At 42.5% G+C, this 27740-nt stretch overlaps 1 protein-coding gene across 4 annotated transcripts in view; it reads left to right on the top strand.

The window, feature by feature from the left end:
- The window catches only part of LOC101835438 (phospholipid-transporting ATPase FetA), a 117226-nt gene that overhangs the window by 17215 nt on the left and 72271 nt on the right, over positions 1 to 27740 (top strand). For 2 of the 4 annotated variants that reach the window (XM_040739545.1, XM_040739532.1), the window contains exon 2: positions 9698 to 9778. In XM_040739545.1, coding sequence (XP_040595479.1) covers positions 9733 to 9778 — 46 coding nt within the window. In that variant the 5' untranslated portion in view covers positions 9698 to 9732. Of the gene's footprint in view, positions 1 to 6898; positions 7000 to 9697; positions 9856 to 27740 lie in introns of those variants that run through there. The other 2 variants (XM_040739538.1, XM_040739540.1) reach the window with 2 other exon arrangements.

Raw genomic sequence — 27740 nt, 5'->3', positions numbered from 1 at the left:
ACTGACACAAGAGCAGATAGCTGTAACAAAGACATGTAGAGTGCTGACAGATTGTTTTGTTATTGTTGTCTTTTGTTTGCATATGTGTGCTTATGCTACATGAAATAAGTTTTGTTTGTATGTGTGCTTATGCTACATGAAATAAGTTTTGTTTGTATGTGTGCTTATGCTACATGAAATAAGTTTTGTTTGTTATGTGTACTTATGCTACATGAAATAAGTAAAACTTTTTTTTTTGGTGAGATTTCTGTGGAGAGAATCAGGATGGGAATTGTGATTTCTGGGGTATCTGGGACTTTGTAGATTGGTAGGGTGTAATAGTGAAACCAGAGAATCTAGGTTGGGGAGACTGTGGTTTTACCCAATAATTCTGGGAAAATACAGCTCTTATTTTAGTCAACCAGTGACAGGCACATCTGCTTTGTGAGAGCTCTTTAGAGCCTTAAAAGCACTCAAGCCTGCCAGGAGTGTGCACATTTGCAGTCTCCTTTGCCGATGCTTTCGCCATAAAGAGCCTCTTCCCCCATGAGACAGATCTGCTCACTGAGAGCCCATCTATCACAGCATCCAGGCCGCACTCTGTGCTATTCTGGCGTAAGAGTCATTAGTGGTGCTAGTCCACAATAGCTCATTGCCATATTCCTTGTACTGATATTTTATCTATCCTTGACTGAGAAGAATACAAGCTCTGAGGCCTGTCCTGAGAGCCTTTCTCCCATTTTTCTACTTATTAAATTATTCAGTTGTTTGTATATAAATAAGAGGGGTAGAGGACACTGGCAGTGCAGAGTTCCAGTGGTGCAGGAGTTGAAGATGGGCTGCAGGCTGGCCCAGGTGGAAGACTGTAGGCTAAGAGTCACCGGTGTTCTCTTCCATCCTTAAGTTTCAGGTCAAGGAGACTAGAGATTGATAAATATATAAAACTGTGGTTTCCTTATATTAATGCTATATGTATAATCATACCATAAGTTAATTTTTTCTCATTTTATTTTTTAGACAGGGTCTGTGGTGATTTGGATGAGAATGTCCCCCTATAAACTCAGATGTTGAACACTTGCTCCCCAGTTAGTGGAAGTATTTGGGTAGGTTTAGGAGGTGTGGCACTGGAGGTGGGCTTTGAGAATTTATAGACTTTGCTTCCTACTTGTGGTTCAAGATGAACGTTGTTGGCTTCCTGTTCCAGCTGCCATGCCTGCCTGTCGGCACGCTTCCCTGCTGTGATGGTGATGGAGCAGCCTGAGTGCATTCTGCCAGGTGACAGGGGCAGGCCAGAATGATGCCTGAACCTTTCATTCTCACCTGTACTTATTATTAAAAAGAGGTGACAGGGGCAGGCCAGAATGATGCCTGAACCTTTCATTCTCACCTTTACTTATTATTAAAAAGAGGTGGGGTGTTAGGCATGGCAGGTTATGGAATAAGGATGTCCAGTTCTTAATGCTGCTTCCTGCTGACCTGGGGGGAGTTGACCATCTTTGGGGGACCTGAGGAAGCTGGGGTGTTGCCACATCCTAGGGTAGCTGGTTGCTCCATCGCAGTCCTGGCTGTGTGGAACTCTCTGGCACCTCTGTAGACCTGGCAAGATGTTAGCAGAGTGGAGGACAAGGTTAAGGTTAGAAAAACAAATTTTCTTGAGGGGAAGATTGTAAGATGAGGGAGGGGTTCCCCAAGGCATCCCAAGATGAGGGAAGGGAGTCCCGGGACCAGGGAGATATTGAATAATATCTGGAGTGAATCTAACCTGTTTAGGTGGATCCAATTTGGTTCCCTGGAACTTACAAGAATCCTTTGAGTTTGTGAAAACATTAAGTATTAGACCCATTAGCAGCATATTTGTGTTAGAAGCGACTTGGCTGAAAGCATTAACATTTTTAAAACTGGCAGATATGTGTTAGCATAATAAAAAGTACCTTAATCTTAACTTTGAAGTTTTGATCGTATAGTGGTATATAGTTGTTTAGTTGGATTAGTAGCTTATCAGAACTTTATTAATAGTAAGACTATGAACAGTAGCATAATGAAAGAGAGAAATCTGGAACATATTTCATTCTTTTTAATGCCTCAACACACTTTATTTGTCATTACTTAAGCCTTTTTATCCTCAGATCTTCATAACTTTAATTCATACCCCTTACATTACCATCTTATATAGATATACCTTAAATTATCTGTTCCTGAAATCTGTTTTGTGACAGTTAGAGCCTTGGCTGTTGCTTTAAGCTGGCAAACCTACCAGCTGTCAAAAGCATCAGAGTTCTTAAGAAGGATAAAATTTTACCTGAGTTAACGATTAAAGAATAACAGAGACTTACTATCTGGCTGCATGGACAACCACCCCAAGGTCTTCTATAGTTGTTGAGGGCAAAGTCTTTAAGGACATCTGCCTTCTGTTGATAGAGTGAGACCTGCGGATTAGGTTTTTAGGAAGACTTGCCTGCCATTGGCCCAAGCAACATGGAGAAAAGTTGATTCCACTGTCCTCTTGTCCACAGTCTAAAGAGTCCTTTGCAGCAGTTGAGGTGAAGGGCAGGATTGGTCAGTGGCCAGTATTGCCACTTTTGTGGGTGGAGTTTCTTCAGTGCCCAGCAGTCTTCTTGGAGGAAATGGGGTGGGGCCAGCAGCTGGCCTATCTCTCTGTTATAAAAAGCTTTTTAAGAAAACATTTAAATGCCATGTTCTCTAGATCTCTGAGCATTTGAGAGGTGTCTGTCTGTTTCATATATATCAGCAGACAAAATTTATCTTTAGTGACTTTCCTTAAGCACATAGGTGACTAGAGAAAAATCCCCTTTTATAATAGAAGCTTTACCTTTTTAAACAACTTACAGGAAGGACTGGGTACTATAAATATTTTGCTAATTTGAAATAGATCTTTATATCTTTAGATGTTTACCATCATTTAAAGATACCTCACATTTAAAGACACATCACAGTTAAGTTGTTGATAAAGTTAGTTTAAATATATAACAATTTAGAAATATTTGAGATTTAGTATAGTTGAATTTAAGTTGTATAGAGTTAGCTTATATTTATATATAAAGTTAAATTTAAATCGCATGTACAGAGACAAGCAGATATATCAAACAGGACTGGATAAGAGTAAAAAGCAGAACCAGAGTGTAATTTCTGTAGCAAACAGACAGATTTAAAGAGACAGAGTAGACTTAAAACTACCAGTGACACGAAAGTAGATCCACTGCAGATGAACAGGCAAGGTTTCTGCATGAAATGTGTGTCCTACTGGGCCCTGGAAAGGCACACCATTACGCAAACAAGCCATGCACAACAGGGCCAGTGAAAGAAGAAATTAGAGAAAAAGTAAAAGTGCAAAAGAGACAAAAATAAAATCACAAGAAGTAAATGAATTGTATCTGTCAGCAGGGTTTGCAGCAGAAGCTGAGATGGCGACTTCCGTAAACACTTTCCCAAGCTAGGCTGCATGGCCAAGATGGCAGCCCCCATAAGTACATTTCCGTCTGCCTGCCAGCAGAAGTGGCCTTTTTTCTCCACGAGTGAGGCAGAAAGGTCTGAGAAACGAATGAACGGGCAGTGCTAGGGTACAAAACCCGAGAGACTCCTCCTGGGTCTGGCAGTACAAAACCTGAAAACCTCAAACCTCATTCATGGGAAAAAAATGAAAAATTCTCAGAGAGTCCTGAGCAGACCCTAACCCAGGCTAGCTCATGGTAAGCTGGTGGCATCCGCATGTAGAAAAAGTATGGTAGAAAGGCAGCAGAGAGGAGTACTGCCGAGTGCATTCTGCCAGGTAACAGGCAGGCCAGTATGACGCCTGAACCTTTGGTTAGTATAAGTGTTTTTCATCAGCTTTATAAAATAGGCTGAATTATTTTTCCAGAATGGTTGTCCAAATTTTTGTTGTTGGTGTTTCTTTTTGAATTTGAGAATTCTAGACCCTCATGCTCAATAGGGTTGATAGTTAATATTGTCAACTTTCCAGGGTCTAGAAGCATGTCTGGGTATTCCTGTGCGGGGATATCTAGGGTAGGTTAACGAGGCAATAAGACCTACCTTAAGTGTGAGTAGCATATTCCCCAGGCTCAGACCCTGGCCTGAATAACAAGAAGAAAACAAGCTCAACACAGCAGCAGTCTCTGCTTCCTGACTGTGGTGCAATGCCAGCCTCCTCCAACTCCCGCTACCATGTCCTCACCGCCATGTGCACTGTGCGCTGGTACCGAGAGCCAGACTTCCTTAGTTGTTTTATTGTACAACAGAAGAACAGCACACTAGGCAGATGCTCTGCCACTGACATGAGCCCTCAGCCACGGTGGAGGAGCACAGATCATGTCCCAGCAGAAGGGGAAGTGGCCCAAGCTGACCAACCAGTGCTGTTGCAAGATGGTGCTGGGAGGAAGCTACAGAGGCCAGGCTTCAAGTGTTCACTAAGAAAAACAGTTGGGTGCCCAAACTCACACTGATTGAGGTCACCACACTCGCAGACAACATCCAAGAGGGGATAGGAGACTAGATACATCACAGGAACACCTGTAAAATTATTGAGTAATACTTTTCCTGTCATGTGGTTTTTCACTTTAAGAGGACTCCACTGGACTCCCTGTTGTGCCGATTGTCCCCCATTTCAGGGAGGCTAAGGGATGGGTGAGCAGTGCACTCTACCTTGTCTGACCTTGGCCCCAGGGCCCCCAGAGACCTCTCCCCCTCCCCAGTAAGTCCTTGTTTTGTTTTGGGGGTTTTCATTTTTTATGTTTTCGAAACAAGGACCCCCTGAGTTGCTCAGATTGACTTTGAGCCCACTGTGTAGCTTCACTGTGGGTTGGCTTTGAACTCTTTGCCTTAGCTACACTCCTGAGTAGCTGTAATTATAGGCCTGTGTCATCAGATGCAGTGTGGTTGTTCAATTTTTTTTTAATATTAATTTCCAGTTTAAATTTAGATAAGAAACAAGGTTGCTTCACAAGTCAGTTCCAGGTCCCTCTCCCATTCCCTCCCTTCCTCCCGTGCCCTCCCCCCCTCCTCCCCCCTGTTATCCCCTCATTTCTCCAGGGAGGGTGAGGCCCTCCATGGGGGTGTGCATAGTGTGTCATTTCATATAGGGCAGGGCCTAGACCCTTCCCCAAGAGTTCAGGGTGAGAGTGCACCTCACATTGTTCTATGGGAGTCCGAAGTCCGTGTGTATACTTGGGATGGGTACTGATCTGCTGCCCAAGGCTCAATAGATTCCCTAGGCCTCCTCACTGACACCCAGATTCAGGGGGGTCTTGATCAGTCCCATGCTGGATTCCCAGGCTGATGCCTGGGATTCAAGAGTTAACCTTTGTCTGGTCAGCTGTTTCTGGGGGTTAAACCAGCCCAGTCTTAATCCCTTTGATCATCAGTAATTTTTAATATTACCAACAATAACTAAGTTCAAGTTTCATTTTCTCCCTAACACAATATTTTTAGATCTAATTTTTTCCTACTACAGTACATGTAAATTAAAATTTGTAAATATTGTTTTGATTGAATGAATGGTTTCTGAAAAGCACTATGGCAGGCAATTCCATAGTCTTGCAGTTCTAACTCAGCTTCATAACTAACAGATCATTAATATATTTTAATATCATGAAGCATATTTGACAAACTTATTCCTAAATTGCTTTCCCCACTCTGCATCTACCGAATTTATTTCCTGGTTTTTAAAAACCATGCACATACAAAACAAATTAGGTAGGAAATGGTTAATAACAGCCATTAATTACTATCAGACTATACAATAAAACCCAAATTTCTAGTTCCTCGTCCATATTTTGTTCCATTTTCACCCAGAACCCTGTCTCTTTCTTCCCCTCACATTCTTCCATTTTCCCTCTACACCTACCAGCTTCAGTGTTCGTTCCAGTCAGCTGCACTGTAATCTGTAATGAGATATGCTTCAAGACCACATCACAGTCTACTCCGTGCTGTGCTGGGGCTTTGGCCAGCTATACTTTGAAAGCGGCTCATAGCCCTGCAGGTAGAGGGGCTAGGGAGCTTCCAGACTTCAGATCATCCCATTTTTTGGACATATGATTTTAGTTATGTGTATGTATGCATCATATGTGTATGTGTCTGGGGGTGAGGGTGGGGTACCTGCAGAAGCCAGAAGAATGTGTCGTATCCCCTGGAGCTGGAGTTGTGGGCAATTATGAATCACCTGATGTGGGTGCTAGGACTCCTGTCCTGTGTCAGAGCAGCAACTTCTGAGTATAACACAAAAAATAAAGGACTAATATTGGGGTTCAAGCTTCAAGATGAAGATCAGAAAAGCAAAGCAGTTGGCCACTAGCTGTCACCTCTAGCTCAGGCTGAAAGGGCTGATCCTGTCTCTACCAGCTCTCACCAAGCCTCAGACTGCTACCTCTCCTCAGTGTGGCTGGATAATCAATTCTTCGATTCTCTGGAGACTCAATTCTTTGATTCTCAACGTGGCTGGAAAATGAATGCTAGCTCTGAGACCTTGCTCCTGTCTTACATACCTCTCTAATGCTAGGATTGAAGGCATGTGTCCCCAGGTGCTGGGATCAAAGGCATGAGCTCTGTTACTCTACTCTTGTGTAGGTCATGGTGGCCTTGAACTCACAGAGATCAATCTATCTCTTAATCCTGAGTTCTGGGATTAGAGGTGTGTATCACCACTGCCTGATCTCTATAACTTGAGGCTGACTTTGCTTTCTGAGTCCTCAGGCAAGCTTTAATAAATCATAATAAATGTATCACCACATCTAGCCCCCACCCCTTTTAGTACATTTACCTATTAATTTTGCTGTGTGTGTATGTGTACACATGTGTATGTAGAAGTCATAGAACAATGTTCAGGTCTTCCAGGTCTTTCAAGCTTGACAGCAAGAACTTTTAACTGCTGAGCCATCTCACTGGCCCAGACCATCCCATTCTTCTCCATTTCAGGAAAGCTACCATCAAAGTGTGACGCCTGAATGAGAATGGCCCCCATAGACTGATGTCACTGAATTCTTGGTTCCCAACTGGTGGAATTATTTGGTAAGGATTAGGAAGTGTTGTCTTATTGGAAGAGATGTGTCACTGGGGGTAGGCTTTAAAGTTTAAAAGGACTCATGCCATTCCCAGTATGTCTCTCTCTGCCCTGCCTTTGCTTGCAGATTGATATGGAAGCTCTCGGCTGCTCCAGCACCATGCCTGCCATATGTTCCCTAACATGATTGTCATGATGTAGTCTAATCCTTTGAAACCAGAAACCCCAAGTCTGTTCTTCTATAAATTGCCTTGGTCATGGTGTCTTCCCATGACCAATAGACCAATGGAAACATAACCAGTACATGAGGTGAAACAACCAGAGAGTAGACTAGGTACCTAGAGAATCGTGTCTCAGAATTGCCATTATTAAACAGATTCAACTGCCAGAGCTCAGAGCTTTACTCTAGAGGTTTGACTAAAAAACCTATAGTCAGCCGGGCCCTGATTCGGTCCTATGCTGGTTCCCTAGCTGTCAGTCTGGAGTTCAAGAGTTCCCACTTGGTCAGGTCAGGTGTTTCTGTGGGTTTCCCCAGCATGGTCTTGACCCCTTTGCTCACCACTCCTCCCTCTCTACAACTGGACTCCAGGAGTTTGACTCAGTGCTTAGCTGTGGATCTCTGCTTCTGCTTCCATCAGCTACTGGATGAAGGTTCTAGGATGTCATTTAAGGTAGTCATCAATCTCATTATAGGAGAAGTGCATTTAAGGTAGCCTCTAATTTTCTTTTTAAAAAAATCTTGACACTTGGGGCTGGCAAGATGAACCAGAGGGCTAGAGCACCTGCTGTCAGTCCTGACAGCCTGAGCTCCATTCCTGGGACCACATGGAAGAAGTGATAAATGACTGTTGTAAGTTGTCCTCTGACCTCTACATACATACCCTGCCACACACACATATGTGCACACACACAGATACATAATAAAAATTTGGACACTTTTATAGAAAACTTGCACTCATTAATTTGTCAAAATAATATTTCATTTCCTATGATTTTACATCTAAATTTATATGCATTTTCACCTAAGTTTTCTAGTCTTGAATCATCTCCCTGTGGTAACTCATGAGACCTCAAAAAAACTAGTTATAATACATTTTATTGTTATTCTCTCAGGTGTGTTAAAATAGTAATCAGCTTTCTCATCCTTGATAGGTGGTGTCTGAAATGGACATCTTAAGGAAAAAGCATTTATTGTAGTTCATAATTCAGTGGTTGATCCACGGCTGCTTGGCCTTGTGTTTGGGGACACACGATGCCCACAACCGCACGTGTAGAGGAGGCTCTTCACCTCATCGTGGGGAAGGAGAGAGCAGGGCCGGGCCTACCCTCAGTATAACCCTCACACACTGTTCCCAGCAGCCTGTTTCCTGCAAGGCCCCCTTGTGGAGTTTCCAGAAACTCCTAAAGCAGCACGACATGGACAGGGACAAACACTGAACACATGCACCACAGAGGACATGGACTCATCAGGGATAGGAGAGGAAGGAGGCCAAAGAAAAACATACAAGCTTAAAAGTTGATAAACTACAATTTTCTAAAAGTTACAACAAACACGATTTTCACATGAAAGGACCGCTAACTTGCCAGCAAGCCTGACAACTTTAGTTTGAACCCCAGAACCATATGGTGGAAGGGGAGAACCAACTCCTACAAGTTGTCCTCTAACCTCCATGATTGTGACATCCCCCCCCACATACGCAGATACAAGCCCCCACACACACATCACACTAAAATTCATGTAAACAACAAATGTCAGAAGACACACTTAATACTTAGGAGGCTGCGGTAGGAAGGCCACAAGTTCAAGCCCAATCTGGGCCACAGTGTGAGTTCAAAGTCAGCCTGGGTAACTTAGTAAGAAAAAAGAGAAGAAACAAAGGCTGGTGATATAGCTCAGTGGAAGTGTTTGCCTAGCATGCGTGAGACCCTAGTTTCAATCCTCAACACTGAAGAAGTTGTTTTATATCACTAATAAGAGAACCAGTAGGATATTAGGATCAGTTAAGAGTGAAATTTTAGGAGCTATTAAATGATATTGATAAATCATTCAATAAAGAAATGTTGAGAAGACAGAAGCAACAGGAGTGAAAGCTCAAGGCCAGCCTGGGCTACATAAGGAGATACTAGCTCAAACATCAAAAGGAAATAGTAAGTTAGCCTCTGGAGTTACCTTTTACCTCAGGGTAAAATACTGTAACTCCACTGGATAAAGACCCACATGTTAACCTCTGCTCTGGAGACTAGAAAACTAACCCAGGATGTAAACCAGAACTGTGCTAAAATATCACCCAATAGTTTCTGATGATTTTTTTCTGACAAATTATACTCAACTATAGGCTTGTTTGCCAAGAAGTGAGGCCTTTTCCCCAAGCTCCGAAACTGTCTTTACAATGAGGGTAAATGCATTGAGTTCTAGAACCTAGTCATATGTGTGAGAGGTAGATTTGGGGGAGGGTTCAGAAATGGAGTTCAGGTTCCTTTTCTTTCTTTTTTTAAATGTCTGTGAGGGTGTCAGATCTTGGAGTTACAGACAGCTGTGAGCTGCAATGAGGGTGCTGGGAATTGAACCCCGTTCTCAGGAAGAACAGCCGGTGTTCTTACCTGCTGAGCCATCTCTTCAGCCTCCCAAGTTTCTTAAACACATGTCAGGATGAGACAGTATCAGCATGGAGAATGCTCATTCTAGCCTCTTCCTTTTCCTTACAGAGATTCTATGGAATTGTAGTCGGTGCTACTCTGCAATGTCTCTGAATGAGAGGGAAGATGAAGACAAACACACTGAAGACAGTAGGTGAACTCAGAAGAAGGAACTTAAGCCTGTACATCCTTACTGTTGCCTCTGAAGTGTGTGCGTGTGTTCACGGGTATGCATGTGTGTGTGCACATGTGTGTGCATCTATGTTCATGTGTGTGCATGTACATGAATGTATATGACAGACTCAGCCAGCTTACCAATCAAAATAGCAGCCCACCAAGAAAATAATCAAGAAAGGAAATACATTTTGCAGAAGAAAATACTTCATGGTTCTAAGCACAGTCCCTAGTTTTGCTTTGCCATATGAGAATTCTAATTTAAGCAGTTGAAAGTTTTCATTTCTATATTTTCCCAGTATTTGGAAATTCCCCAGGAATGCTTGTATTTCATTCCCTCTTCCCATGTTTATAACTGTTTTTTGCTAAAAAGAGAAGGACAGTATAAAAATAATTGCTGAGGCATTTAATACCCTCAGCAGTCATTTTGTGAACAAAACAAATGGAACTGGCCAGTGCTGGGGAAGGCTCCAGTGTCTCTCATGGAGGCCTGGGGTAGACCAGTGTGGTCACAGCACAGGACAGGGCATATCCAGCTGTCTTTCAGAGTGGAGCTGCCTGACCTGTAAAGAGTAAAAGAAAAAAATTCTGACTTGAAATTTTGAAAAAGAAAGCATGAATGCGCTTTGAGATTTGGGGTTCCTTTTGAGAACGGAGTGAAGTACAGGAATGAACTGACTTTGCCGAGTATTGGCCACGCTGTACCTTCTCTCCAGCTTAAGTCCCAATTCTGCGGCTTGCTCTCTCCTCTAGCACAAGCCTCTTAGTTCTCTGTGCTCAGTGAAAAAGCATTACCAAGGATGTGCGTGGCCCTGGGTCATACCCAGTGCCACACGCAGGGACAAACAGGCTGCGCTGTGGGTGCTTTTGTAACTGGTTCTTTCATGCTGCAGCGTGGGACAGTTTTGACGTGCTTCTGTGGTCAGGTGATACTCTGTTGTGAAGATGCACCACAGTTTGTTCATCATTGGTCAGCTAATACGCATTTGTATAGCTTGCACTGTTTTGGCCATCACAAATAATTGTTATACTGTACAAATTTTTGTGTGACTACATAATATCAGCCCTCATAGATCTTCACAGGTCACAGTTGTTTTTAGTGAGGAGGAGTGGAGGACACAGGAAGAAAACATTACATCTTTCTCCATATAATTTTGCTTTGGAATCTTCTATAGTGAAAAAAATGTATTTCATATTACTTTGAGTAATTTAAAAAAACAAAGAATATAAATTGAAAGAAACATAAAACAAGAAAGGAACAGAAAGAGGAGAAAACAGAAATCTTTTTAGAGGAGGAAAACAATACTATGGCATGTGGACAAATTCATCAGAGGCTGGAGGTAAGGACTTGTGTTACTCTTCAGAGGACCTGGGTTCAATTCCCAACATCCACACAGCACCTCACAATCATATGTGACTTCAGTCCCCCAGGATCCAGGACTGTCTCTGACATCCAGGGGCACCCAGCGCGAACACGATACAGAGCATACTCTCAGACAGAACACCCACACACAATACAAGAGAAACGCAAAAGCATTAATCAGAGATTTGAATTAGATTACAGTCCAGTAGAGTATTTAAATAAACACACACACAAAATAGACATTTAGGTTACATGACTCTGTGAAGACACTAAAGCTACTGAATTAAACGTGTGTACTTTGTGCTGTGTAAGTTATCTGGCCATCTGAGGTTGCTAGAGCTGGTTTCTGCAATTTTGTTTCTTTTTTTATCATTTTTTTAAAATTTTAAATAGCTTGTTTTACATGTCAATCCCAGTTCCCTCTCCCTCCCCTCCTCCCGCACTCACCTTCCCCCCCCACCCTCCCACCCTATTGCCAAATCCTTCCACATAGGGGATATCTAGAGTCTGTCATTTTACTCTGGGTAGGGTCTAGGCACTCCCCTAAGAGTCCAGGCTGAGAGAGCATCCCTCTTTGTGCTATAGGCACACGAAGACTGTTTGTATATCAGGGATAGACACTGATCCACAGCTCAGGGCCCCATAGGTTGCCCAGGCCTTCTCGCTGACACTCACATTTGGGGGGTCCAGATCAGTCCCATGCTGGCCTCCCCACTGTCAGTCTGGGGTCCAAGAGCTCTCCCCTGTTCAGATCAGCTGTCTCTGCTGGTTTTGCCAGCCCATTCTTTGCCAATTTGCTCATCACTCCTCTCTCTCTGTCACTGGGTTCCTTGGGTTCAGTTCAGTGATTAATTGTGTGTTTGCCTCTGCTTCCATCAGTCACAGGATGAAGGCTCCTGGATGGTTATAGACATCAAGTTCATTATCAGGAATGGGCATTCGAGGTGGTCTCTCCACTATTGCTTATCTTGCCAATTGGTGTTATCCCTTTAGATCACTCGAGGTCGCTCTGGTGCCTGATCTGTATTCAATCCTATGATTCCCTCTTCCCCCTATTCTACCCCCACCCCCTCAACTTCCTGTTCCCCCATGACCAACTCTCTTCCTCTTCACCCCCTCTCTTCTTCCCAGGTCCCACTCCCTCCCACCCCTCGCCGTGTTCCCCATCCATTCAGGGGACCTTGTCTCCATCCTCTTCTCTTGGGTACTATGCATATATGCATATCTTTTAGGTTCTTTCCTGTTTCCCAGACTCTCTATCAGTGGAAGTGCAAACTGGCACTATCCTGATCCATGTCTAAAATCCATATATGAGTGAGTACATACCATGTTTGTCTTTTTGCGACTGGGTTACCTCACTCAGGATGGTTTCTTCCAGTGCTATCCATTTCCCTGCGAATTTCAAGATTCCATTGTTTTTTTTTTTTCTGCTGAGTAATACTCCATTGTGTAAATGTACCACATTTTCTCTATCCACTCTTCAGTTGAGGGGCATCTAGGTTGCTTCCAGGTTCTGGCTATTACAAATAATGCTGCTATGAACATAGTGGAGCAGATGCCCTTGTTGTATGAACTTGCCTCATTTAGATATATGCCTAAGAGTGGAATTGCTGGGTCTAGTGGTATATTAATTCCCATTTTCCTGAGGAATCTCCATGCAATTTTGTTTCTTTACCTGTCCTCTTAGAAATAGGTCTGAGTGTTCTAAAGGAATTGTTTTTTTTGAGACTTGCGTCTGCTTTTCCTCATATCACTGTGTCTTTTTCTTTGGAATTTAAAGTGAGCTCTGTTGTCCTGAAATATGTTTTCTAGGAAGTCATGAAAAGGTCTGCTGTGGGAGGACAGGTAGCTTTCATTACAGTTGAAAGAGGGGGATCCGTTTGTGACATTAGAATTTGTTGACCTCGGTAGCAGAGGCTGGAAGACGTTTCTGAGTAAGTCTGAGTATCAGATGAACAGTGCAGGGCTTCTATTGTCAAATGTGCCCCCATGTAGGCTGTGAGATATCAGCATTTGGAATCTCTGTTCTTTACTTGCTAAATCTGGCAACCTGACATAGAATGGATTAAGTTTTAACCCTGTTAAAAATGAAATCACTTTATTGGCATCATCTAGGCATTTTGTTTCTAAGGGTGGCCTCTATTGTAATTTTCCAGGGAAGGTTTTTGTCGCTGGACAGCCATGTAAATGATGTCTAGCAGTTGAGTCTAGTAGGACTGATTTATCTTTACTACATTGATGAGATGTCACTGGTCCTACATTCCAAATGAAGTGGGGGTGGTGAGCAAAGTGTCCCTCCTCCCTTCTGTGGCAGTCACCATGATAATGCCTGCTCACTTCTGCCTCAGAGAGGAAAGGAGAGAGACTTAAGGTCACACAAGTAACAGGGTAGGCCTGTTTCTAGCGAGTTCTGAATTATGCTTGCCAGACAAGTTGGTTTGTTTGTGTTTGTTTCTTCATTTGTTTTTGAACAGACTCTCATTATGCTGCCCAGGCTGGTTCAGTTCCTTCTCCATCTTCCTGCCTCAGCCACTGAAGAGCTGGGATAGCAGGTGTGCCACCATGCTGAATACTAAACCAGGTTTAGGATTATTTTCTTTTATAATATTTTGATTTTCTTTAGGACTTTTTATTTTTTATTTTTATTTTCTACTGGTAGTACTGAGGATTGAACCTATGGCCTCTTCATATTAGGCATGGACTCTACCATGCTCCTAGCAGGACCAAGTCTTTTAACAGATGAGCAGACAGAAGAATTGGTGAAACTCTTAGGATATGGGAACAGAGGAACAGGAAGACGGTGAGGGCTCCAGGATGGCACTGCAAAGTACTAAAGACTTCAGTGAGCTTCCTTGTCAGACTCTGCTAGACAGAGCTACACACCCTCTTCAACCATGCTGGAACATCCACGTGCTTATTGACTTTAACTTCCCAAGGTCAGCAAAACTTCAGCCTTAGCTGAGGGTCCTCTCAGTCAGCTGCTCGGTGGTCATGCAGGACTTTCCACAGAGAGACTGTCATCACACATACCCCTGAACGCTTCAGAGTCTGCACAGAAATCTGACCTCAGTCTAACAAAACACATTTGTAAGCATCTTCTCATATATGTGCTTGTTCATTTAACAAGCCTTCATTAACTCTAGGACCTTCGAGCTGAACTAAGTAGTGGGATGCTGAGATTTAAGAAAAGAAAGAAAAGAGTTACCAAGCATAGTGGTCCATGACTGCAGTTCCCATCCCAGTGATCCTGGAGCAGCAGGGTGGCCTGTTCCAAATCAGTCTGGACTAGTGATATCCTGCCTCAAAAATTAATAAATAAATATCAACAAGAAACTATGTTCTCCATATTTTGAAGGTAGAGCATAAAATTGTGCACAATTAATGTGTACATGATATTCTAAAATATATATGTGCATTTGGAATGAGTAAATCATGCTAACTAATCTGAATTACCCCACATGATCAACTTTTGTTTGTTTGGTGAGAGCACTAAAAATCTACTCCCAATATTTTTTAAAGGACTCAATATATTATTAATTACAATCATCATATTTGAGCAATGGATCTCTTGAACTTATTCCTCATATGTGAAAATTTGAACCCTTTAGTTAGCACCTCCCAAGCCTTTCTCCATAGCTGCCTCAGCCTTAGTACCAGAATACTGTTCAGCCATTAAAAGAAGTCTTGTAATTTATGACGGCATGTATGATCCTGAAGTACACCATATAGCTGAAATAACCCAGGCAAAGGAAAACAAATGCTACATGACCTCATTGTTATATATGCACTTAAAAAAGGCGTCACAGTTACAATCCCAGCCTTGAAAGTCAGAGGCAGGAGAAAGCCACAGTGAGACTCCAGAAAGGGAAAACACAGATGTTGCCATCTTTATTTTCAGGTCCCATTTAGTGAAGGAAGGCTGTTTTAGGTCTGATACATGAATGCCTGTAGCCCACTGGACACACAGTTGCTGTGTAATGAAATGAAATTGTAATGAAAGAGGAAATTAGTTTACTACCTCTTCTTTAGGGCCATAAATTCTGGTCTTTCTTCCAGGGGTTCTGCTGTGCCACTTGGCTACTGTCATCATTATTTATGTGGAACATCATCTGGTGGCCGTACTCCATATATCTCATAGTTTGAAGAGATCATAAATGTTCTTGTGTGCTCAAGTCTATAAGCCACATGGATAACTAAATCAACTGCTAGCTATCCTGTTTTTATATTGTGACTTGACTACCACAAATCATAATTATTTGAAATCTAAGAGATTCCAATATTCCTAATACAAGTAGATATCCTTCCCCTAGCAGCTTGTATTTAGACAAGAGGAAAAAGGACATTTCCATTACAGGGACTGTACGAGTAATAGTTGAAATCACCTCTCCCTACTTACGTAGCGCTGCAGTGAGACGTCCTTCTTCAGTTTCCCTTCCTGGCACCTGAGCTGAATTTATGGAGCTGGAAGGAAGGAAAATTTGATTAATTTCCTAGAAAATTAGAAAATATCATTTGTATTTATTTCCCATTTTGATTAAGCAAATATTTACTCATAATCTCCTGAGCCAGATGCCTAACCAGCCAACCTCCATATTTTCCTGTCTTCTGGGTCGTTCCGTCTTCACCGCTCACTTTCCAACGTGCCTGGGTCATTCTCCGTCTTCACCGCTCACTTTCCAGCATGCCATCTTCTTCAAGCTCCAGCTCACTAAACCCATTTTCAGTTTCAGATCCCACCATTGTCCTTGTCAAATTTCTACTCTCTATTCCACCAGCCTAGTATCATCTGAGCAGGTAATCTCCCCTGAGGCATTGCCCAGATAGAGCAGCCTGTGGGCATGTCTGTGAGGGACTGCATGTCAATTGCTATAGGAGAGCCCAGCCCACTGTTGCCCTGGAGGTATAAAGAAGCTAGCTGAGCCTATGAGGCAGCTGGCTAGCAGCATCCCCCATGACTCCTGCTGAACTTCCTTTGCAGTGGGTGAGCTCCTTGGGCAGGGGTGGGAACACAAGCACTCCTGGCTTCAAGTTCCTGCTTGAGTTCTTGCCCTGGCTTCCTCAGTAATGGATCAATGACCTGGGAGTATGAGCCAAATAAACCCTTTCCTCCCCGGAGTTGCTTTTGGTCAGTGATTATCACAGCAACAGACATGAGACTAGGAACCCCATTTCCTTGACTGAGTTAATTTCTAATCTTCTGTATCTTTAACCCCTAAAACTTGAGATGGGATCACGTGAGTATTATATAAACCTGACTTTTTCACCCTTGTCATTTGAGTTCAAACTGAGTGTATTCCCCAACAGAGACTTACACTATTCTGTTACCTCTACTTTCCTACAGAGTGAGTGAGAATTCCTCTCACAGCTGGAGTTACTGTATTCTTCCTTCTCCACAGTGGATTTGCACAGCACAGCACAGCCACCTTAGATCACTGAGGATCCGGGATTCACTTTAGGGGTGCAGAAGATGGCTCAGTAGGTAATATGCTAGTCATTCAGAGCCCAGAACCCACATAAACCAGATATGATAGCTCTCCTATGGCCAAACAGGAGGCAGAGACAAGAAACCCCTAATGCTCAAGCCAACTAGTCTGACCTGGGAGGTAGTTAACAAGAGATCCTTCCCAGATGACATGGAAGGTTAGAACCAGCACCTAAGGTGTGTGTGCGTCCACGCTCATACCTAAGAACACATGCAGGTGCAGACAGGTGTGTGTCCACACTCATACCTAAGAACACATGCAGGTGTGGACAGGTGTGTGTCCACGCTCATACCTAAGAACACATGCAGGTGTGGACAGGTGTGTGTGCGTCCACACTCATACCTTAGAACACACGCAGGTGCACAGACACAGTAAACACAGTGAGAAGTTTTAAGATTTGTCTTTACTTTTATGGGCATGAGTGTTTTACCATGTATATGTATGTCTTGCGCCCTGTGCATCCCTGGACCCATAAAGGCCAGAGGAAGGCAGTGAATCTCTTGGAGCTGGAGTTACTAACAGCTGTAAGCAGCCATTTGGGTGCCTAGAAATAAACTCAGGTCCTCTGCAGGAGCAGTAAGTGCTCCTAACCACTGAGCCATCTCTATACCCCCAATTTTTTTATTTTTTCTTTAATTTTTAAATTTAAATTAGAAACAAGGTTGCTTCACATGTCAATCCCAGGTCCCTCTCCCTTTCCTTCCCCTCCTCCCATGCCCTCCTACCAACCCCCCCAATATCCCCTCATTTCCTCAGGGAGGGTGAGGCCTTCCATGGGGAGTATCCATAGTCTGTCATTTCATCCAGGGCAGGGCCTAGACCCTCCCCCAAGAGTCCAGGGTGAGAGTACATCTCTCATTGTGGGGTGGGCACCCAAAGTCCATTTGTATGCCAGGGATAAATACTGATCTACTACCCAAGGCCCGATAGATTGCCTAGGCCTCCTCACTGACACCCACATTCAGGGGGTCTTGATCAGTCCCATGCTGGATTCCCAGCCATAAGTCTGGGGTCCAAGAGCTCTCCCTTGTTCAGGTCAGCTGTTTCTGGGGGTTAAACCAGTCCAGTCTTAACCCCTTTGCTCATCTGTCCTCCCTGTCTGTCACTGGGTTCCTTGAGTTCAGCTCAGGGTTTAGCGGTGGGAGTTGGCCTCTGCTTCCATCAGCCACTGAATGAAGGTTCTGTTCCCCAGACTCTCTAGCCACAGGATTGTAGGCAGGCACTCCCCAGATCTATATCTAAAATCCATATATGAGAGAGTACATACCATGTTTGTCTTTTTGTGACTGGGTTACCTCACTCAGGATGGTTTCTTCTAGTGCCATCCATTTGCCTGCAAATTTCAAGATTCCATTGTTTTTTCTGCTGAATAGTACTCCATTGTGTAAATGTACCACATTGTCTCTATCCACTCTTCAGTTGAGGGACATCTAGGTTACTTCCAGGTTCTGGCTATTACAAATAATGCTGCTATGAACATAGTGGAACAGATGTCTTTGTTGTATGAATGTGCATCCTTTGGATATATTCCTAAGAGTGGAATTGCTGGGTCTTGTGGTAGGCTTATTCCCATTTTTCTGAGGAATCTCCATACTGATTTTCAAAGTGGCTGTATGAGTCGGCACTCCCACCAGCAGTGTAGGAGTGTTTCCCTTTCTCCACAACCTCTCCAGCATAAACTGTCATTGGTATTTTTGATTTTAGCCATTCTGACAGGCGTAAGATAGTATCTCAGAGTTGTTTTGATTTGCATTTCCCGGATGGCTAGGAATGTTGAACACTTTCTCAAGTGCCTCTCAGCCATTTTAGACTCCTCTATTGAGAATTTTCTATATAGTTCTGTAGCCAACTTTTTAATTGGATCCTTTGGTGTTTTGGAGACTTGCTTCTTGAGTTCTTTGTAAATTTTCGAGATCAGTCCTCTGTCGGATGTGGGGTTAGTGATTCTCTTTTCCCATTCTGTGGGCTGCCTTTTTGTCTTGCTGACTTTGTCCTTTGCCTTACAGAAGCTTCTCAGTTTCAGAAGGTCCCATTTATTAATTGTTGACCTCACTGTCTGGGCTAGTGGTGTTATGTTCAGGAAGCTGTCTCCTGTACCAATTCGTTCAAGGGTACCACCCACTTTCTCTTCTAAGTGTTTCAGTGTGGCTGGATTTATGTTGAGGTCTTTGATCCATTTGGACTTAAGTTTTGTGCATGGCGATAGACATGGATCTATCCACAGTCTTCTACATGCCAGCATCCAGCTATGCCAGCACCATTGCTGAAGATGCTTTCTTTTTTCCATTGTGTATTTTTAGATTCTTTGTCAAAGATCAGATGTTCACACATGTAAGGGTTAATATCAGGGTGTTCAACTCGATTCCATTGGTCTACCTGTCTATTTTTGTGCCAATACCAAGCTGTTTTCAGGACTGTAGCTCTATAATAGAGCTTGAAGTCAGGGATGGTGACACCTCCAAACGTTGCTTTGTTGAGCAGGATTGTTTTGGCTATCCTGAGTCTTTTGTTTTTCCATACAAATTTTATTATTGTTCTTTCAAGGTCTGTGAAGAATTGTGCTGGGATTTTGATGGGGATTGCATTGAATCTGTAGATTGCTTTTGGCAGGATTGTTATTTTTATTACATTGATCCTACCTATCCAAGAGCATGGGAGATCTTCCCATTTTCTGATGTCTTCTTTAATTTCTTTCTTTAAAGTCTCAAAGTTCTTGCAAAACAGGTTTTTCACTTGTTTAGTTAGCATTATCTCAAGGTATTTTATGTTGTTTGTGGCAATTGTAAAGTGTAATGTTTCACTGATTTCTTTCTCAGCCCTTTTATCGTCTGTATATTGTAGGGCTACTGATTGTCTTAAGTTGATCTTGTATCCTGCCACTTTGCTGAAAGTATTTATCAGCTGTAGGAGTTCCCTGGTAGAGTTTTTTGGATCACTTATGTAAACTATCATATCATCTGCAAATAGTGAAAGTTTGACTTCTTCCTTTCCAATTTGTATCCCCTTGATCTCCTTTTGTTGTCGTATTGCTCTAGCTAGAACTTCAAGAACAATATTGAAAAGGTATGGAGAGAGTGGACAGCCTTGTCTTGTTCCTGATTTTAGCAGAATCACGTTGTTTCTGTCCATTTAGTTTGATGTTGGCTGTTGGTTTGCTGTGTATAGCTTGTATTATGTTTAGGTATGTGCCTATTATCCCAGATCTCTCCAAGACCTTTATCACGAAGGGGTGTTGGATTTTGTCAAAGGCTTTTTCTGCATCTAGTGAGATGATCATGTGATTTTTGTTTCTCAGCTTGTTTATATGGTGGATTACATTGATGGATTTTCGTATGTTGAACCATCCCTGCATCCCTGGGATGAAACCTACTTGATTGTGGTGATGTGTTCTTGGATCCAATTTGCCAGTATTTTATTGAGTATTTTTGCATCAATGTTCATGAGGAATATTGGTCTGAAGTTCTCTTTCTTAGTTGTGTCTTTGTATGGCTTGGATATCAAGGTTATTGAAGCCTCATAGAAAGAGTTTGTCAAAGTCCCTTCTGCTTCTATTGCGTGGAATACTTTGAGAAGAATTGGTATATGCTGCTCTTTGAATTTCTGGAAGATTCTGCACTGACGCCATCTGGCTTTTTTTGGTTGGGAGACTTTTGATGACTGCTTCTATTTCCATAGGGGTTATAGGTCTATTTAAATTACTTATCTGTTCTTGTTTTAATTTTTGGCAAGTGATAGCTACCCAGAAAATTGTCCATTTCCTTTAAATTTTCGAATTTTGGAGTACAGGTTTTTAAAGTATGACCTGATGGTTCTCTGAATTTCCTCAGAGTCCATTGTTATGTCCCCCTTTTCGTTTCTTATTTTGTTAATTTGCATGTTCACACTCTGCCGTTTGGTAAGTTTGGACAAAAGTTTGTCTATCTTGTTGATTTTCTCAAAGAACCAACTCTTCGTTGCATTGATTCTTTGTATTGTTTTACTAGTTTCTACTTTATTGATTTTAGCCCTCAATTTGATTATTTCCTGGAGCTTACTCCTCCTGGGTGAGTTTGCTTCTTTGTGTTCTAGAGCTTTCAGTTGTGCTGTTAATTCTCTAGTGTAACTATTCTCCAGTTTCTTCATATGGTCACTTAGTGTTATAAACTTCCCTCACAGCACTGCTTTCAAAGTGTCCCATAGGTTTGGGTATGTTGTGCCTTCATTCTCATTGATTTCTAGGAAGTCTTTAATTTCTTTTTTTATTTCTTCTTTGACCCAGGAATGATGCAATTGTGCATTATTCAATTTCCATGAGTTTGTAGGGTTTCTGCAGTTTGTGTTGTTGTTGAATTCTAATTTTAACGCATGGTGGTCTGATAAGATGCATGGAGTTATTCCAATTTGTTTGTACCTGTTGAGGATTGATATGTTGCCAAGTATGTGGTCGATTTTTGAGAAGGTTTCATGTGGTGCTAAGAAGAAGGCATATTCTTTTTTATTTGGATGGAATGTTCTATAGATGTCTATTAATCCCAATTGGTTCATAACTTATATTAGCCCCCTTGCTTCTTTGTTGAGTTTCTGTCTGGTATTCCTGTCTAGTGGTGAGAGTAGGGTGCTGAAGTCCCCCACTATAAGTGTGTGGGGCTTTATATGTGATCTGAGTTTTAGGAATGTTTATTTTACAAACGTGGATGCCTTTGTATTTGGGGCATAGGTGTTCAGAATTGAAACGTCATATTGGTGGATTTCTCCTGTAATGAGTATGTAATATCCTCTTTCATCTCTTTTGATTGATTTTATTTTAAACTCTAATTTGTTAGATATTAGGATTGATACCCCTGCTTGTTTCTTGGGTCCATTTGATTGGAAAATCTTTTCCCAACCTTTAAATCTGAGGTAATGTCTGTCTTTGAGGCTGAGGTGTATTTCTTGTATGAGGCAGAAGGATGGGTTCTGCCTTCAGATCCATTCTGTTAGCCTGTGTCTTTTTATGGATGCTCATTCTTCTTTGATTTGGAATGGTTGTTGTTAGTGGAATTATGTGTGGAATTTCACTCCTTTTTTCTTTTGGCTGTTGGTAAACTGGGATTATCTAATGCCTATGCTTTTCTGGTTGTAGTTAGCTTCTTTGGGTTGGAGTTTTCCTTCCAGAACTTTTTATAGGGCTGAGTTAGTGGATGTGTATTGCTTGAATCTAGTTTTGTCATGGAATATCTGGTTTTCTCCATCTATAGTGAATGAAATCTTTGCTGAGTATAGTAGTCTGGGCTGGCATCCATGGTCTCTTAGTGTTGGTAGAATATCTATCCAGGATCTTCTGGCTTTCAGAGTTTCCATGGAGAAGTCAGGCATATTTCTGATAGGTTTGCTTTTATATGTTACTTCACCTTTTCCTTAGCTGCTCTTAATATTTTTTCTTTATTCTGTATATTTGGGGTCTTGATTATTATGTGGCAAGAGGACTTTTTTGTGGTCCTCTCTATTTGGTGTTCTGTAAGCTTCTTGTACTTTCATTGGCATGTCTTTCTTTAGGTTGGGAAAGTTTTCTTCTATGATCTTGTTGAATATATTTTCTGCCACTTTGAGATGGTTTTCTTCATCTTCTTCTATACCTATTATTCTTAGGTTTGGTCTTTTCATGGTGTCCCATATTTTCTGGATGTTTTGTGTTAGGGATTTGTTGGACTTAAGATTTTCTTTGGTCGATGAATCAATTTCTCCTAATGTATCTTCAACACCTGAGATTCTCTTTTCCATCTTTTGTATTCTGTTGGTTATGCTTGCATCTGTAGTACCTGACCATTTGCCCAGCTTTTCTATTTCCAGCCTTCCTTCAGATTGCATTTTTTTTAATTGGCTCTATTTCAGTTTTCAACTCTTGCACTGTTTGAATTGTTTCTTGTAATTTTTGTTTTGTCTTTTCGTCCATTTATTGCATTTCTTGAATTTTTGGTTTGTTTTTTTGTTTTGTTTTGTTTTGGTTTTTTTGCATTTCTTGAATTTTTTGGTTTGGTTTTCTTCCATTTCTTGTATTTTTGGTTTGTGTTTTATTCCATTTCTTATATTTTTTGGTTTGTTTTTTCTTCCATTTCTTTGAGGGATTTTCCTATATCCTCTTTTAGGGCCTCTATCATTTTAATGAAGTTGTTTTTAAGGTCATTCTCTTCTGCTTCATTTGCATTGGAATGTTGGAGTCTTGCTGTTGTGGAGTCTCTAGAATCTGGCGGTGTCATATTTGTATTTCTGTTGCTGAGTGTGTTTTTGTGTTGTTTCTTTCCCATCCCTTCTTCTAGTGGGTGCAAAAAGAGCCCCTTACTGGTCTGGTGGTTAGGAGACCAAAGTTCCCTTTTGGTGGGTTCAAGCAAGTCCAATACTCTGGTAGTTCTCCTCTTCCTGGTTCTAGTCCTGGTCCCATGGGTGGAGAAGACCAGGAATCTGGAGTGCATAGGCTCCCACCTGGAGGGGAGACTCAGTGGCAGTCTCCAGGCACTGGAGCATGGGCCCAGAAACAGACCCCAAATTGCCTGGTCCTGGTCCTGGTTCCGTTGGTGGAAAAGAAAACCAGGAATCTGAGGGGCATGGCTCCTGCCGGGAGGGGAGGCTCTGTAGCAGTCCCCAGGCACTGGAAGGCAGGCCCAGATACAGGGCCCAGTTTACCTAGTCCCCTGGTCCCGTTGGTAGAAGAGAAGACCAGAAATCTGGAGTACATGGCTCCTGCCGGGAGGGGAGGCTCTGTAGCAGTCACCAGGCAGTTACCCCCCCCCAGTTTTTTTTAACCTGCTTTAGAGACTGGAGAACTATCTCAGGGGTTAAGAGTGGTTACTATTCTCGTAGAGGACCCAAGTTCAGTTCCCAGCACCCCTGTTGGGGTTCACAACTGCCTGTAACTCTAACTTTAGGAATCTGATACACTCTGTAGGCACCTGCACTCAGACATCTACACCCCCACACCCCTGCACTCACATACACATGTGTGCATATGAGTGTGTGTGGGGGGGTGCATATTACAGATAATGCTGTTCTGAACATAGTTAAACAGATGTCCTTGTTGCATAAATGTGCATTCTTTGGGTATATGCTTAAGAGTGGAATTGCTGAATCTTGAGGTAGACTGATTCCCATTTTCCTGAGAAACTGCCATACTGATTTCCAAAGTGGCAGCATTATTTGTAACAGCCAGAACCTGGAAGCAACCTAGATGCCCCTCAACTGAAGAATGAATAAAAATATGTGGTCCATTTACACAATGGAGTACTGCTCAGTGGGAAAAAAGCAAAACCAAAAAACAGTGAAATCTTGAAACTCGAAGGCAAATGGATGGAACTAGAAGAAACCATCCTGAGTGAGGTAACCCGGTCACAAAAAGACAAACATGGTATGCACTCACTCATATATGGATATTAGACACAGGACAAAGGATTGCCAGCCTACAATCCATACCTCCAGAGAAGCTAGGAAACAAGGAGGACCCTAAGAGAGACATACATGGTCCTCTGGAGAAGGAGAAAGAGACAAGATCTCCTGAGCAAATTCAGAGCAGGGGGGGCAGTAGGAGAAAAAGGAGGGTAAAAGGGGAGGGGGAGGAAAACATGAGGGATCAGGAAGGTCTAGTTGGAGGAAGAACAGAGGAGAGCAAGACAAGAGATACCTAAATAGAGGGAGCCATTATGAGTTTAATGAGAAATCTGGCACTTGGAAAATCTCCAGGGGCCCACAAGGATGACCCCAACTAAGAATCTAAGCAATAGTGAAGAGGCTATCTTAAATGCCCTTCCCCTATAATGAGATTGATGACTACCTTAAATGACATCCTAGAGCCTTCATCCAGTAGCTGATGGAAGCAGAAGCAGAGACCCACAGCTAAGCACTGAGTCAAACTCCTGGAGTCCAGTTGTAGAGAGGGAGGATTGATGAGCAAAGGGGTCAAGACCATGCTGGGAAAATCCTGACCTGAGCAAGTGGGAACTTATGGACCTCAGTCTGACAACTGGGAAACCAGCATAGGACCAAATCAGGCCCCTTGAAGGTGTATGTCAGTTAGGAGGCCTGGGCAGTGTCTGTAGGGTCTCTGACAGTGGAACCAGTATTTATCCCTAGTGCATGAATGGGCTTTGGGAGCCCATTCTCTATGGAGGAATACTTTCTCAGCCTAGATATAAGGGGGAGGGTCTAGGTCCTGCCCCAAATGATGTGACAGACTTTGATGATTCCCCATCAGAGGCCTCACTCACCCTGGGGAGTGGATAGGAGGATTGGGGATTACTGGGGGGAATTGGGAAGACAGGAGGGAGAGGGAACTGGAATTGGTATGTAAAATAAGATTGTTTTTAATTTAAATAAAATTATTAAAAAATAAAATCTGTTCTAGATGTAGACAACTATATCAGTGCCCATGAAATATCCTTTATCATAAACTCAAGAGCAAGCATAACATTTCATGTGTACTTTGATCAGTCAGGAAACAGGCCTTAGACATACCATCACATTTAACCTTCACAGTAGCATGAGGGATGATGTAAGCTACCCTACTTTTTGTGTGGTTTGGTTTTTTTTAGACCACCTCCCTGTGTAGCCCAGGCCATTCTTGAATTTTCTGTCCTGCAACAGACGCTCAGGTGCTGGGAGTACAGGTATGCACCAGCAGGCTTGGCTGGCTCATTTTCCATAGGAAGAAACTGAAACTCAGGAATGGAAAATAACTTTTCCCTGAGTCACTTCACAGTCCAGTCGAAGCTCCATCTGTGAGTTCTACAATTTTCTGAGCATAGTTTATGAGCTAAGAGCTATTTTTAAATGCATTGCATGCCTTAGCCCATTAACCTCACAGTAACTTTATGGAGTAGGTACTACTATCATTTCCATTTTACAGATGAAGAAAATGAGTCTCAAAGATGTTAAGTAACTTCTTCAAGGCTACACAGGTGCTAAGAGGAGGACTAAGACTTGAACACTAGCAGCCTGATTCAATTGTCCATATTCGGAACTGCTTTGGAAACCTGCTCTGTTTCAAAGTTTTCAGTCTCCTACATGTTGCATAGCACCACATGGCCTTCTAGTCCCATTATTCCACTGCCATAGGCCAGCTTTTAGCATGAATCTTGTGAAGCTGGGCCATCACTGGGTAGGCTGCAAATCCAGCCTTCCGCTGCAATGGAAAATATGTTTTTCACAGTCACCACAAACGAAAGCTAGATGCTTACCCTTTTCCCCCCAAGTTCAAGAAACCCCCATGATTGCTTTTGTTTTAATTAAGTTCCTTTTTTCCTTTTATTGAAAATAGACTTTTTTCCTCTCATAACAGTTTCCCATCCCTCTACTCCTCCAAGTTCCTCCCCGCCTCCCCCTCCCATCCACATCTGCCCCTTTCTGTCTCTTGTTAGAAAACAAACAGGTCTCTAAGAGATAATAATAAAATATATCAAAACAAAATATAGTAAGGTAAAACAAAAGCTATCAGAGTTGGATAAGACAAACAGAAGGAAAGGAACCCAAGAGAAGGCACAAGAATCAGAGACACACTTGTTCACACACTCGGGAGTCCCATTTAAAACACACACACACACACACACACACACACACACACACACACTAAACTGGAAGCCATAATGTACATGCAGAGGGCTTGGTGCAGACCCGTGCAGACCCGTAAAGGCCCTGTGCATGCTGCACCTTCCATCTTGTAGATTTAGAGGGTCTTGTTCTCCTGATGGCCTCTGTCCCCTCCAGCTCTTACATCCTTTCTGCTTCCTCTTCCATGGGTTGCCCAGAGCCTGAGTGGAGGGATTTGATGAATACGTTTCATTTAGATGAATACGTTTCATTAGAGTGTTCCAAGGTCTCTCGCTCTACATAATGTCTGACTATGAGTATTTATTCCCTTATGCTACAAGAGGAAGTGTCTCTGACCATCTATGAGTGGAGGAGTCACTTTATTGCTGTTTGTTTTAAAGCAGCAGTGTTTGGTTTTACCATAGGTTCCTGGGCTATCTAGTCTCTGATTCTTGGTCACCAAGCAGTGTTTGGTATGGATTCCATCTTGTGGAGTGGGCCTTAAGTCAAATCAAGTATTGGTTGGTTACTCTCACAAGCTTTGTATCACCATTGTCCTAGCATATCTTGTTGACAGGACACCACTGTAGATCAAAGGGTTGTGGAATCTTACTTTATTTTGTTTTTTGAGACAGGGTTTTTCTGTGTAGCTTTGTAGACCAGACTGGCCACGAACTCACAGAGATCCACAGGCCTCCTGAGTGCTGGGATTAAACGTGTGTGTGGCCACCACCACCTGGCCACAGCAACTCTTATGAAGGAAAACATGTAATTAAGGTGGTGGTTTATGGTTCAGAGTTTCAGTCCATTATCATCATGGTGAGGAGCATGGCAGCGTGCAGGCAGATATGGTGCTAGAGAATGTGCTGAGAGTTTTACATCTTGTAGGCAACAGGAATTGATGTATCTCCCTGGGTGGTATCTTGAGCAAGCACATATGAGACCTCAAAGCCCACCCCCATAGTGACACACTTCCTTCAACAAGGCCACACCTACTCCAGCAAAGCCACACTTCCTAATAGTGCCACTCCCTATGAGCTTATGGGGACCAATTACATTCAAACTCCCACAGTAGTTTGTAAAGTACCATCTTATACCAAAGACTCTAGAACATAGGAGTGAAGGCTCTAGGTAGGCACCAGCTTGACTTCTCCATGTTCAATGAGTTGTATATATATTGTCTTCAGCAATGGGGCCTTGTTGTCAGTTTGTGAAGAGCAACCTATATTGTCTTTTTGACATCCTGGATTGTTTGGGGATTCCTATGGGCCCTTTGGCCAACAATTCAATTAGATGTAACCCAATCTTGGTACTGGAAACTTTATTTGGTGACCAGAGATGATTAGTTGAGACTCTTTCTCTCTCATTATTTGACAATTTCATTTAGATCACTTTCATATATGTATATATTTTAGAACATTTCTACTATGGTAGGTTTCCATACTACCTCTCAAACGACCCTTATATTCAGCTCCCCCCCCCCATGTTCTCTCTTTCATCTTCCTTTCCCCTCTCCCTCCCCATTTGATCCTCTGGTTTCAGCCCCTTCCCCATTCATCCA

Source organism: Mesocricetus auratus, unplaced genomic scaffold (genome assembly GCF_017639785.1).
Source record: "Mesocricetus auratus isolate SY011 unplaced genomic scaffold, BCM_Maur_2.0 Super-Scaffold_6730, whole genome shotgun sequence".
NCBI lineage: Eukaryota > Metazoa > Chordata > Mammalia > Rodentia > Cricetidae > Mesocricetus > Mesocricetus auratus.
The sequence above is the reverse complement of the archived record's forward strand: the minus strand, read 5'-3'. Positions and strand labels throughout refer to the sequence as shown.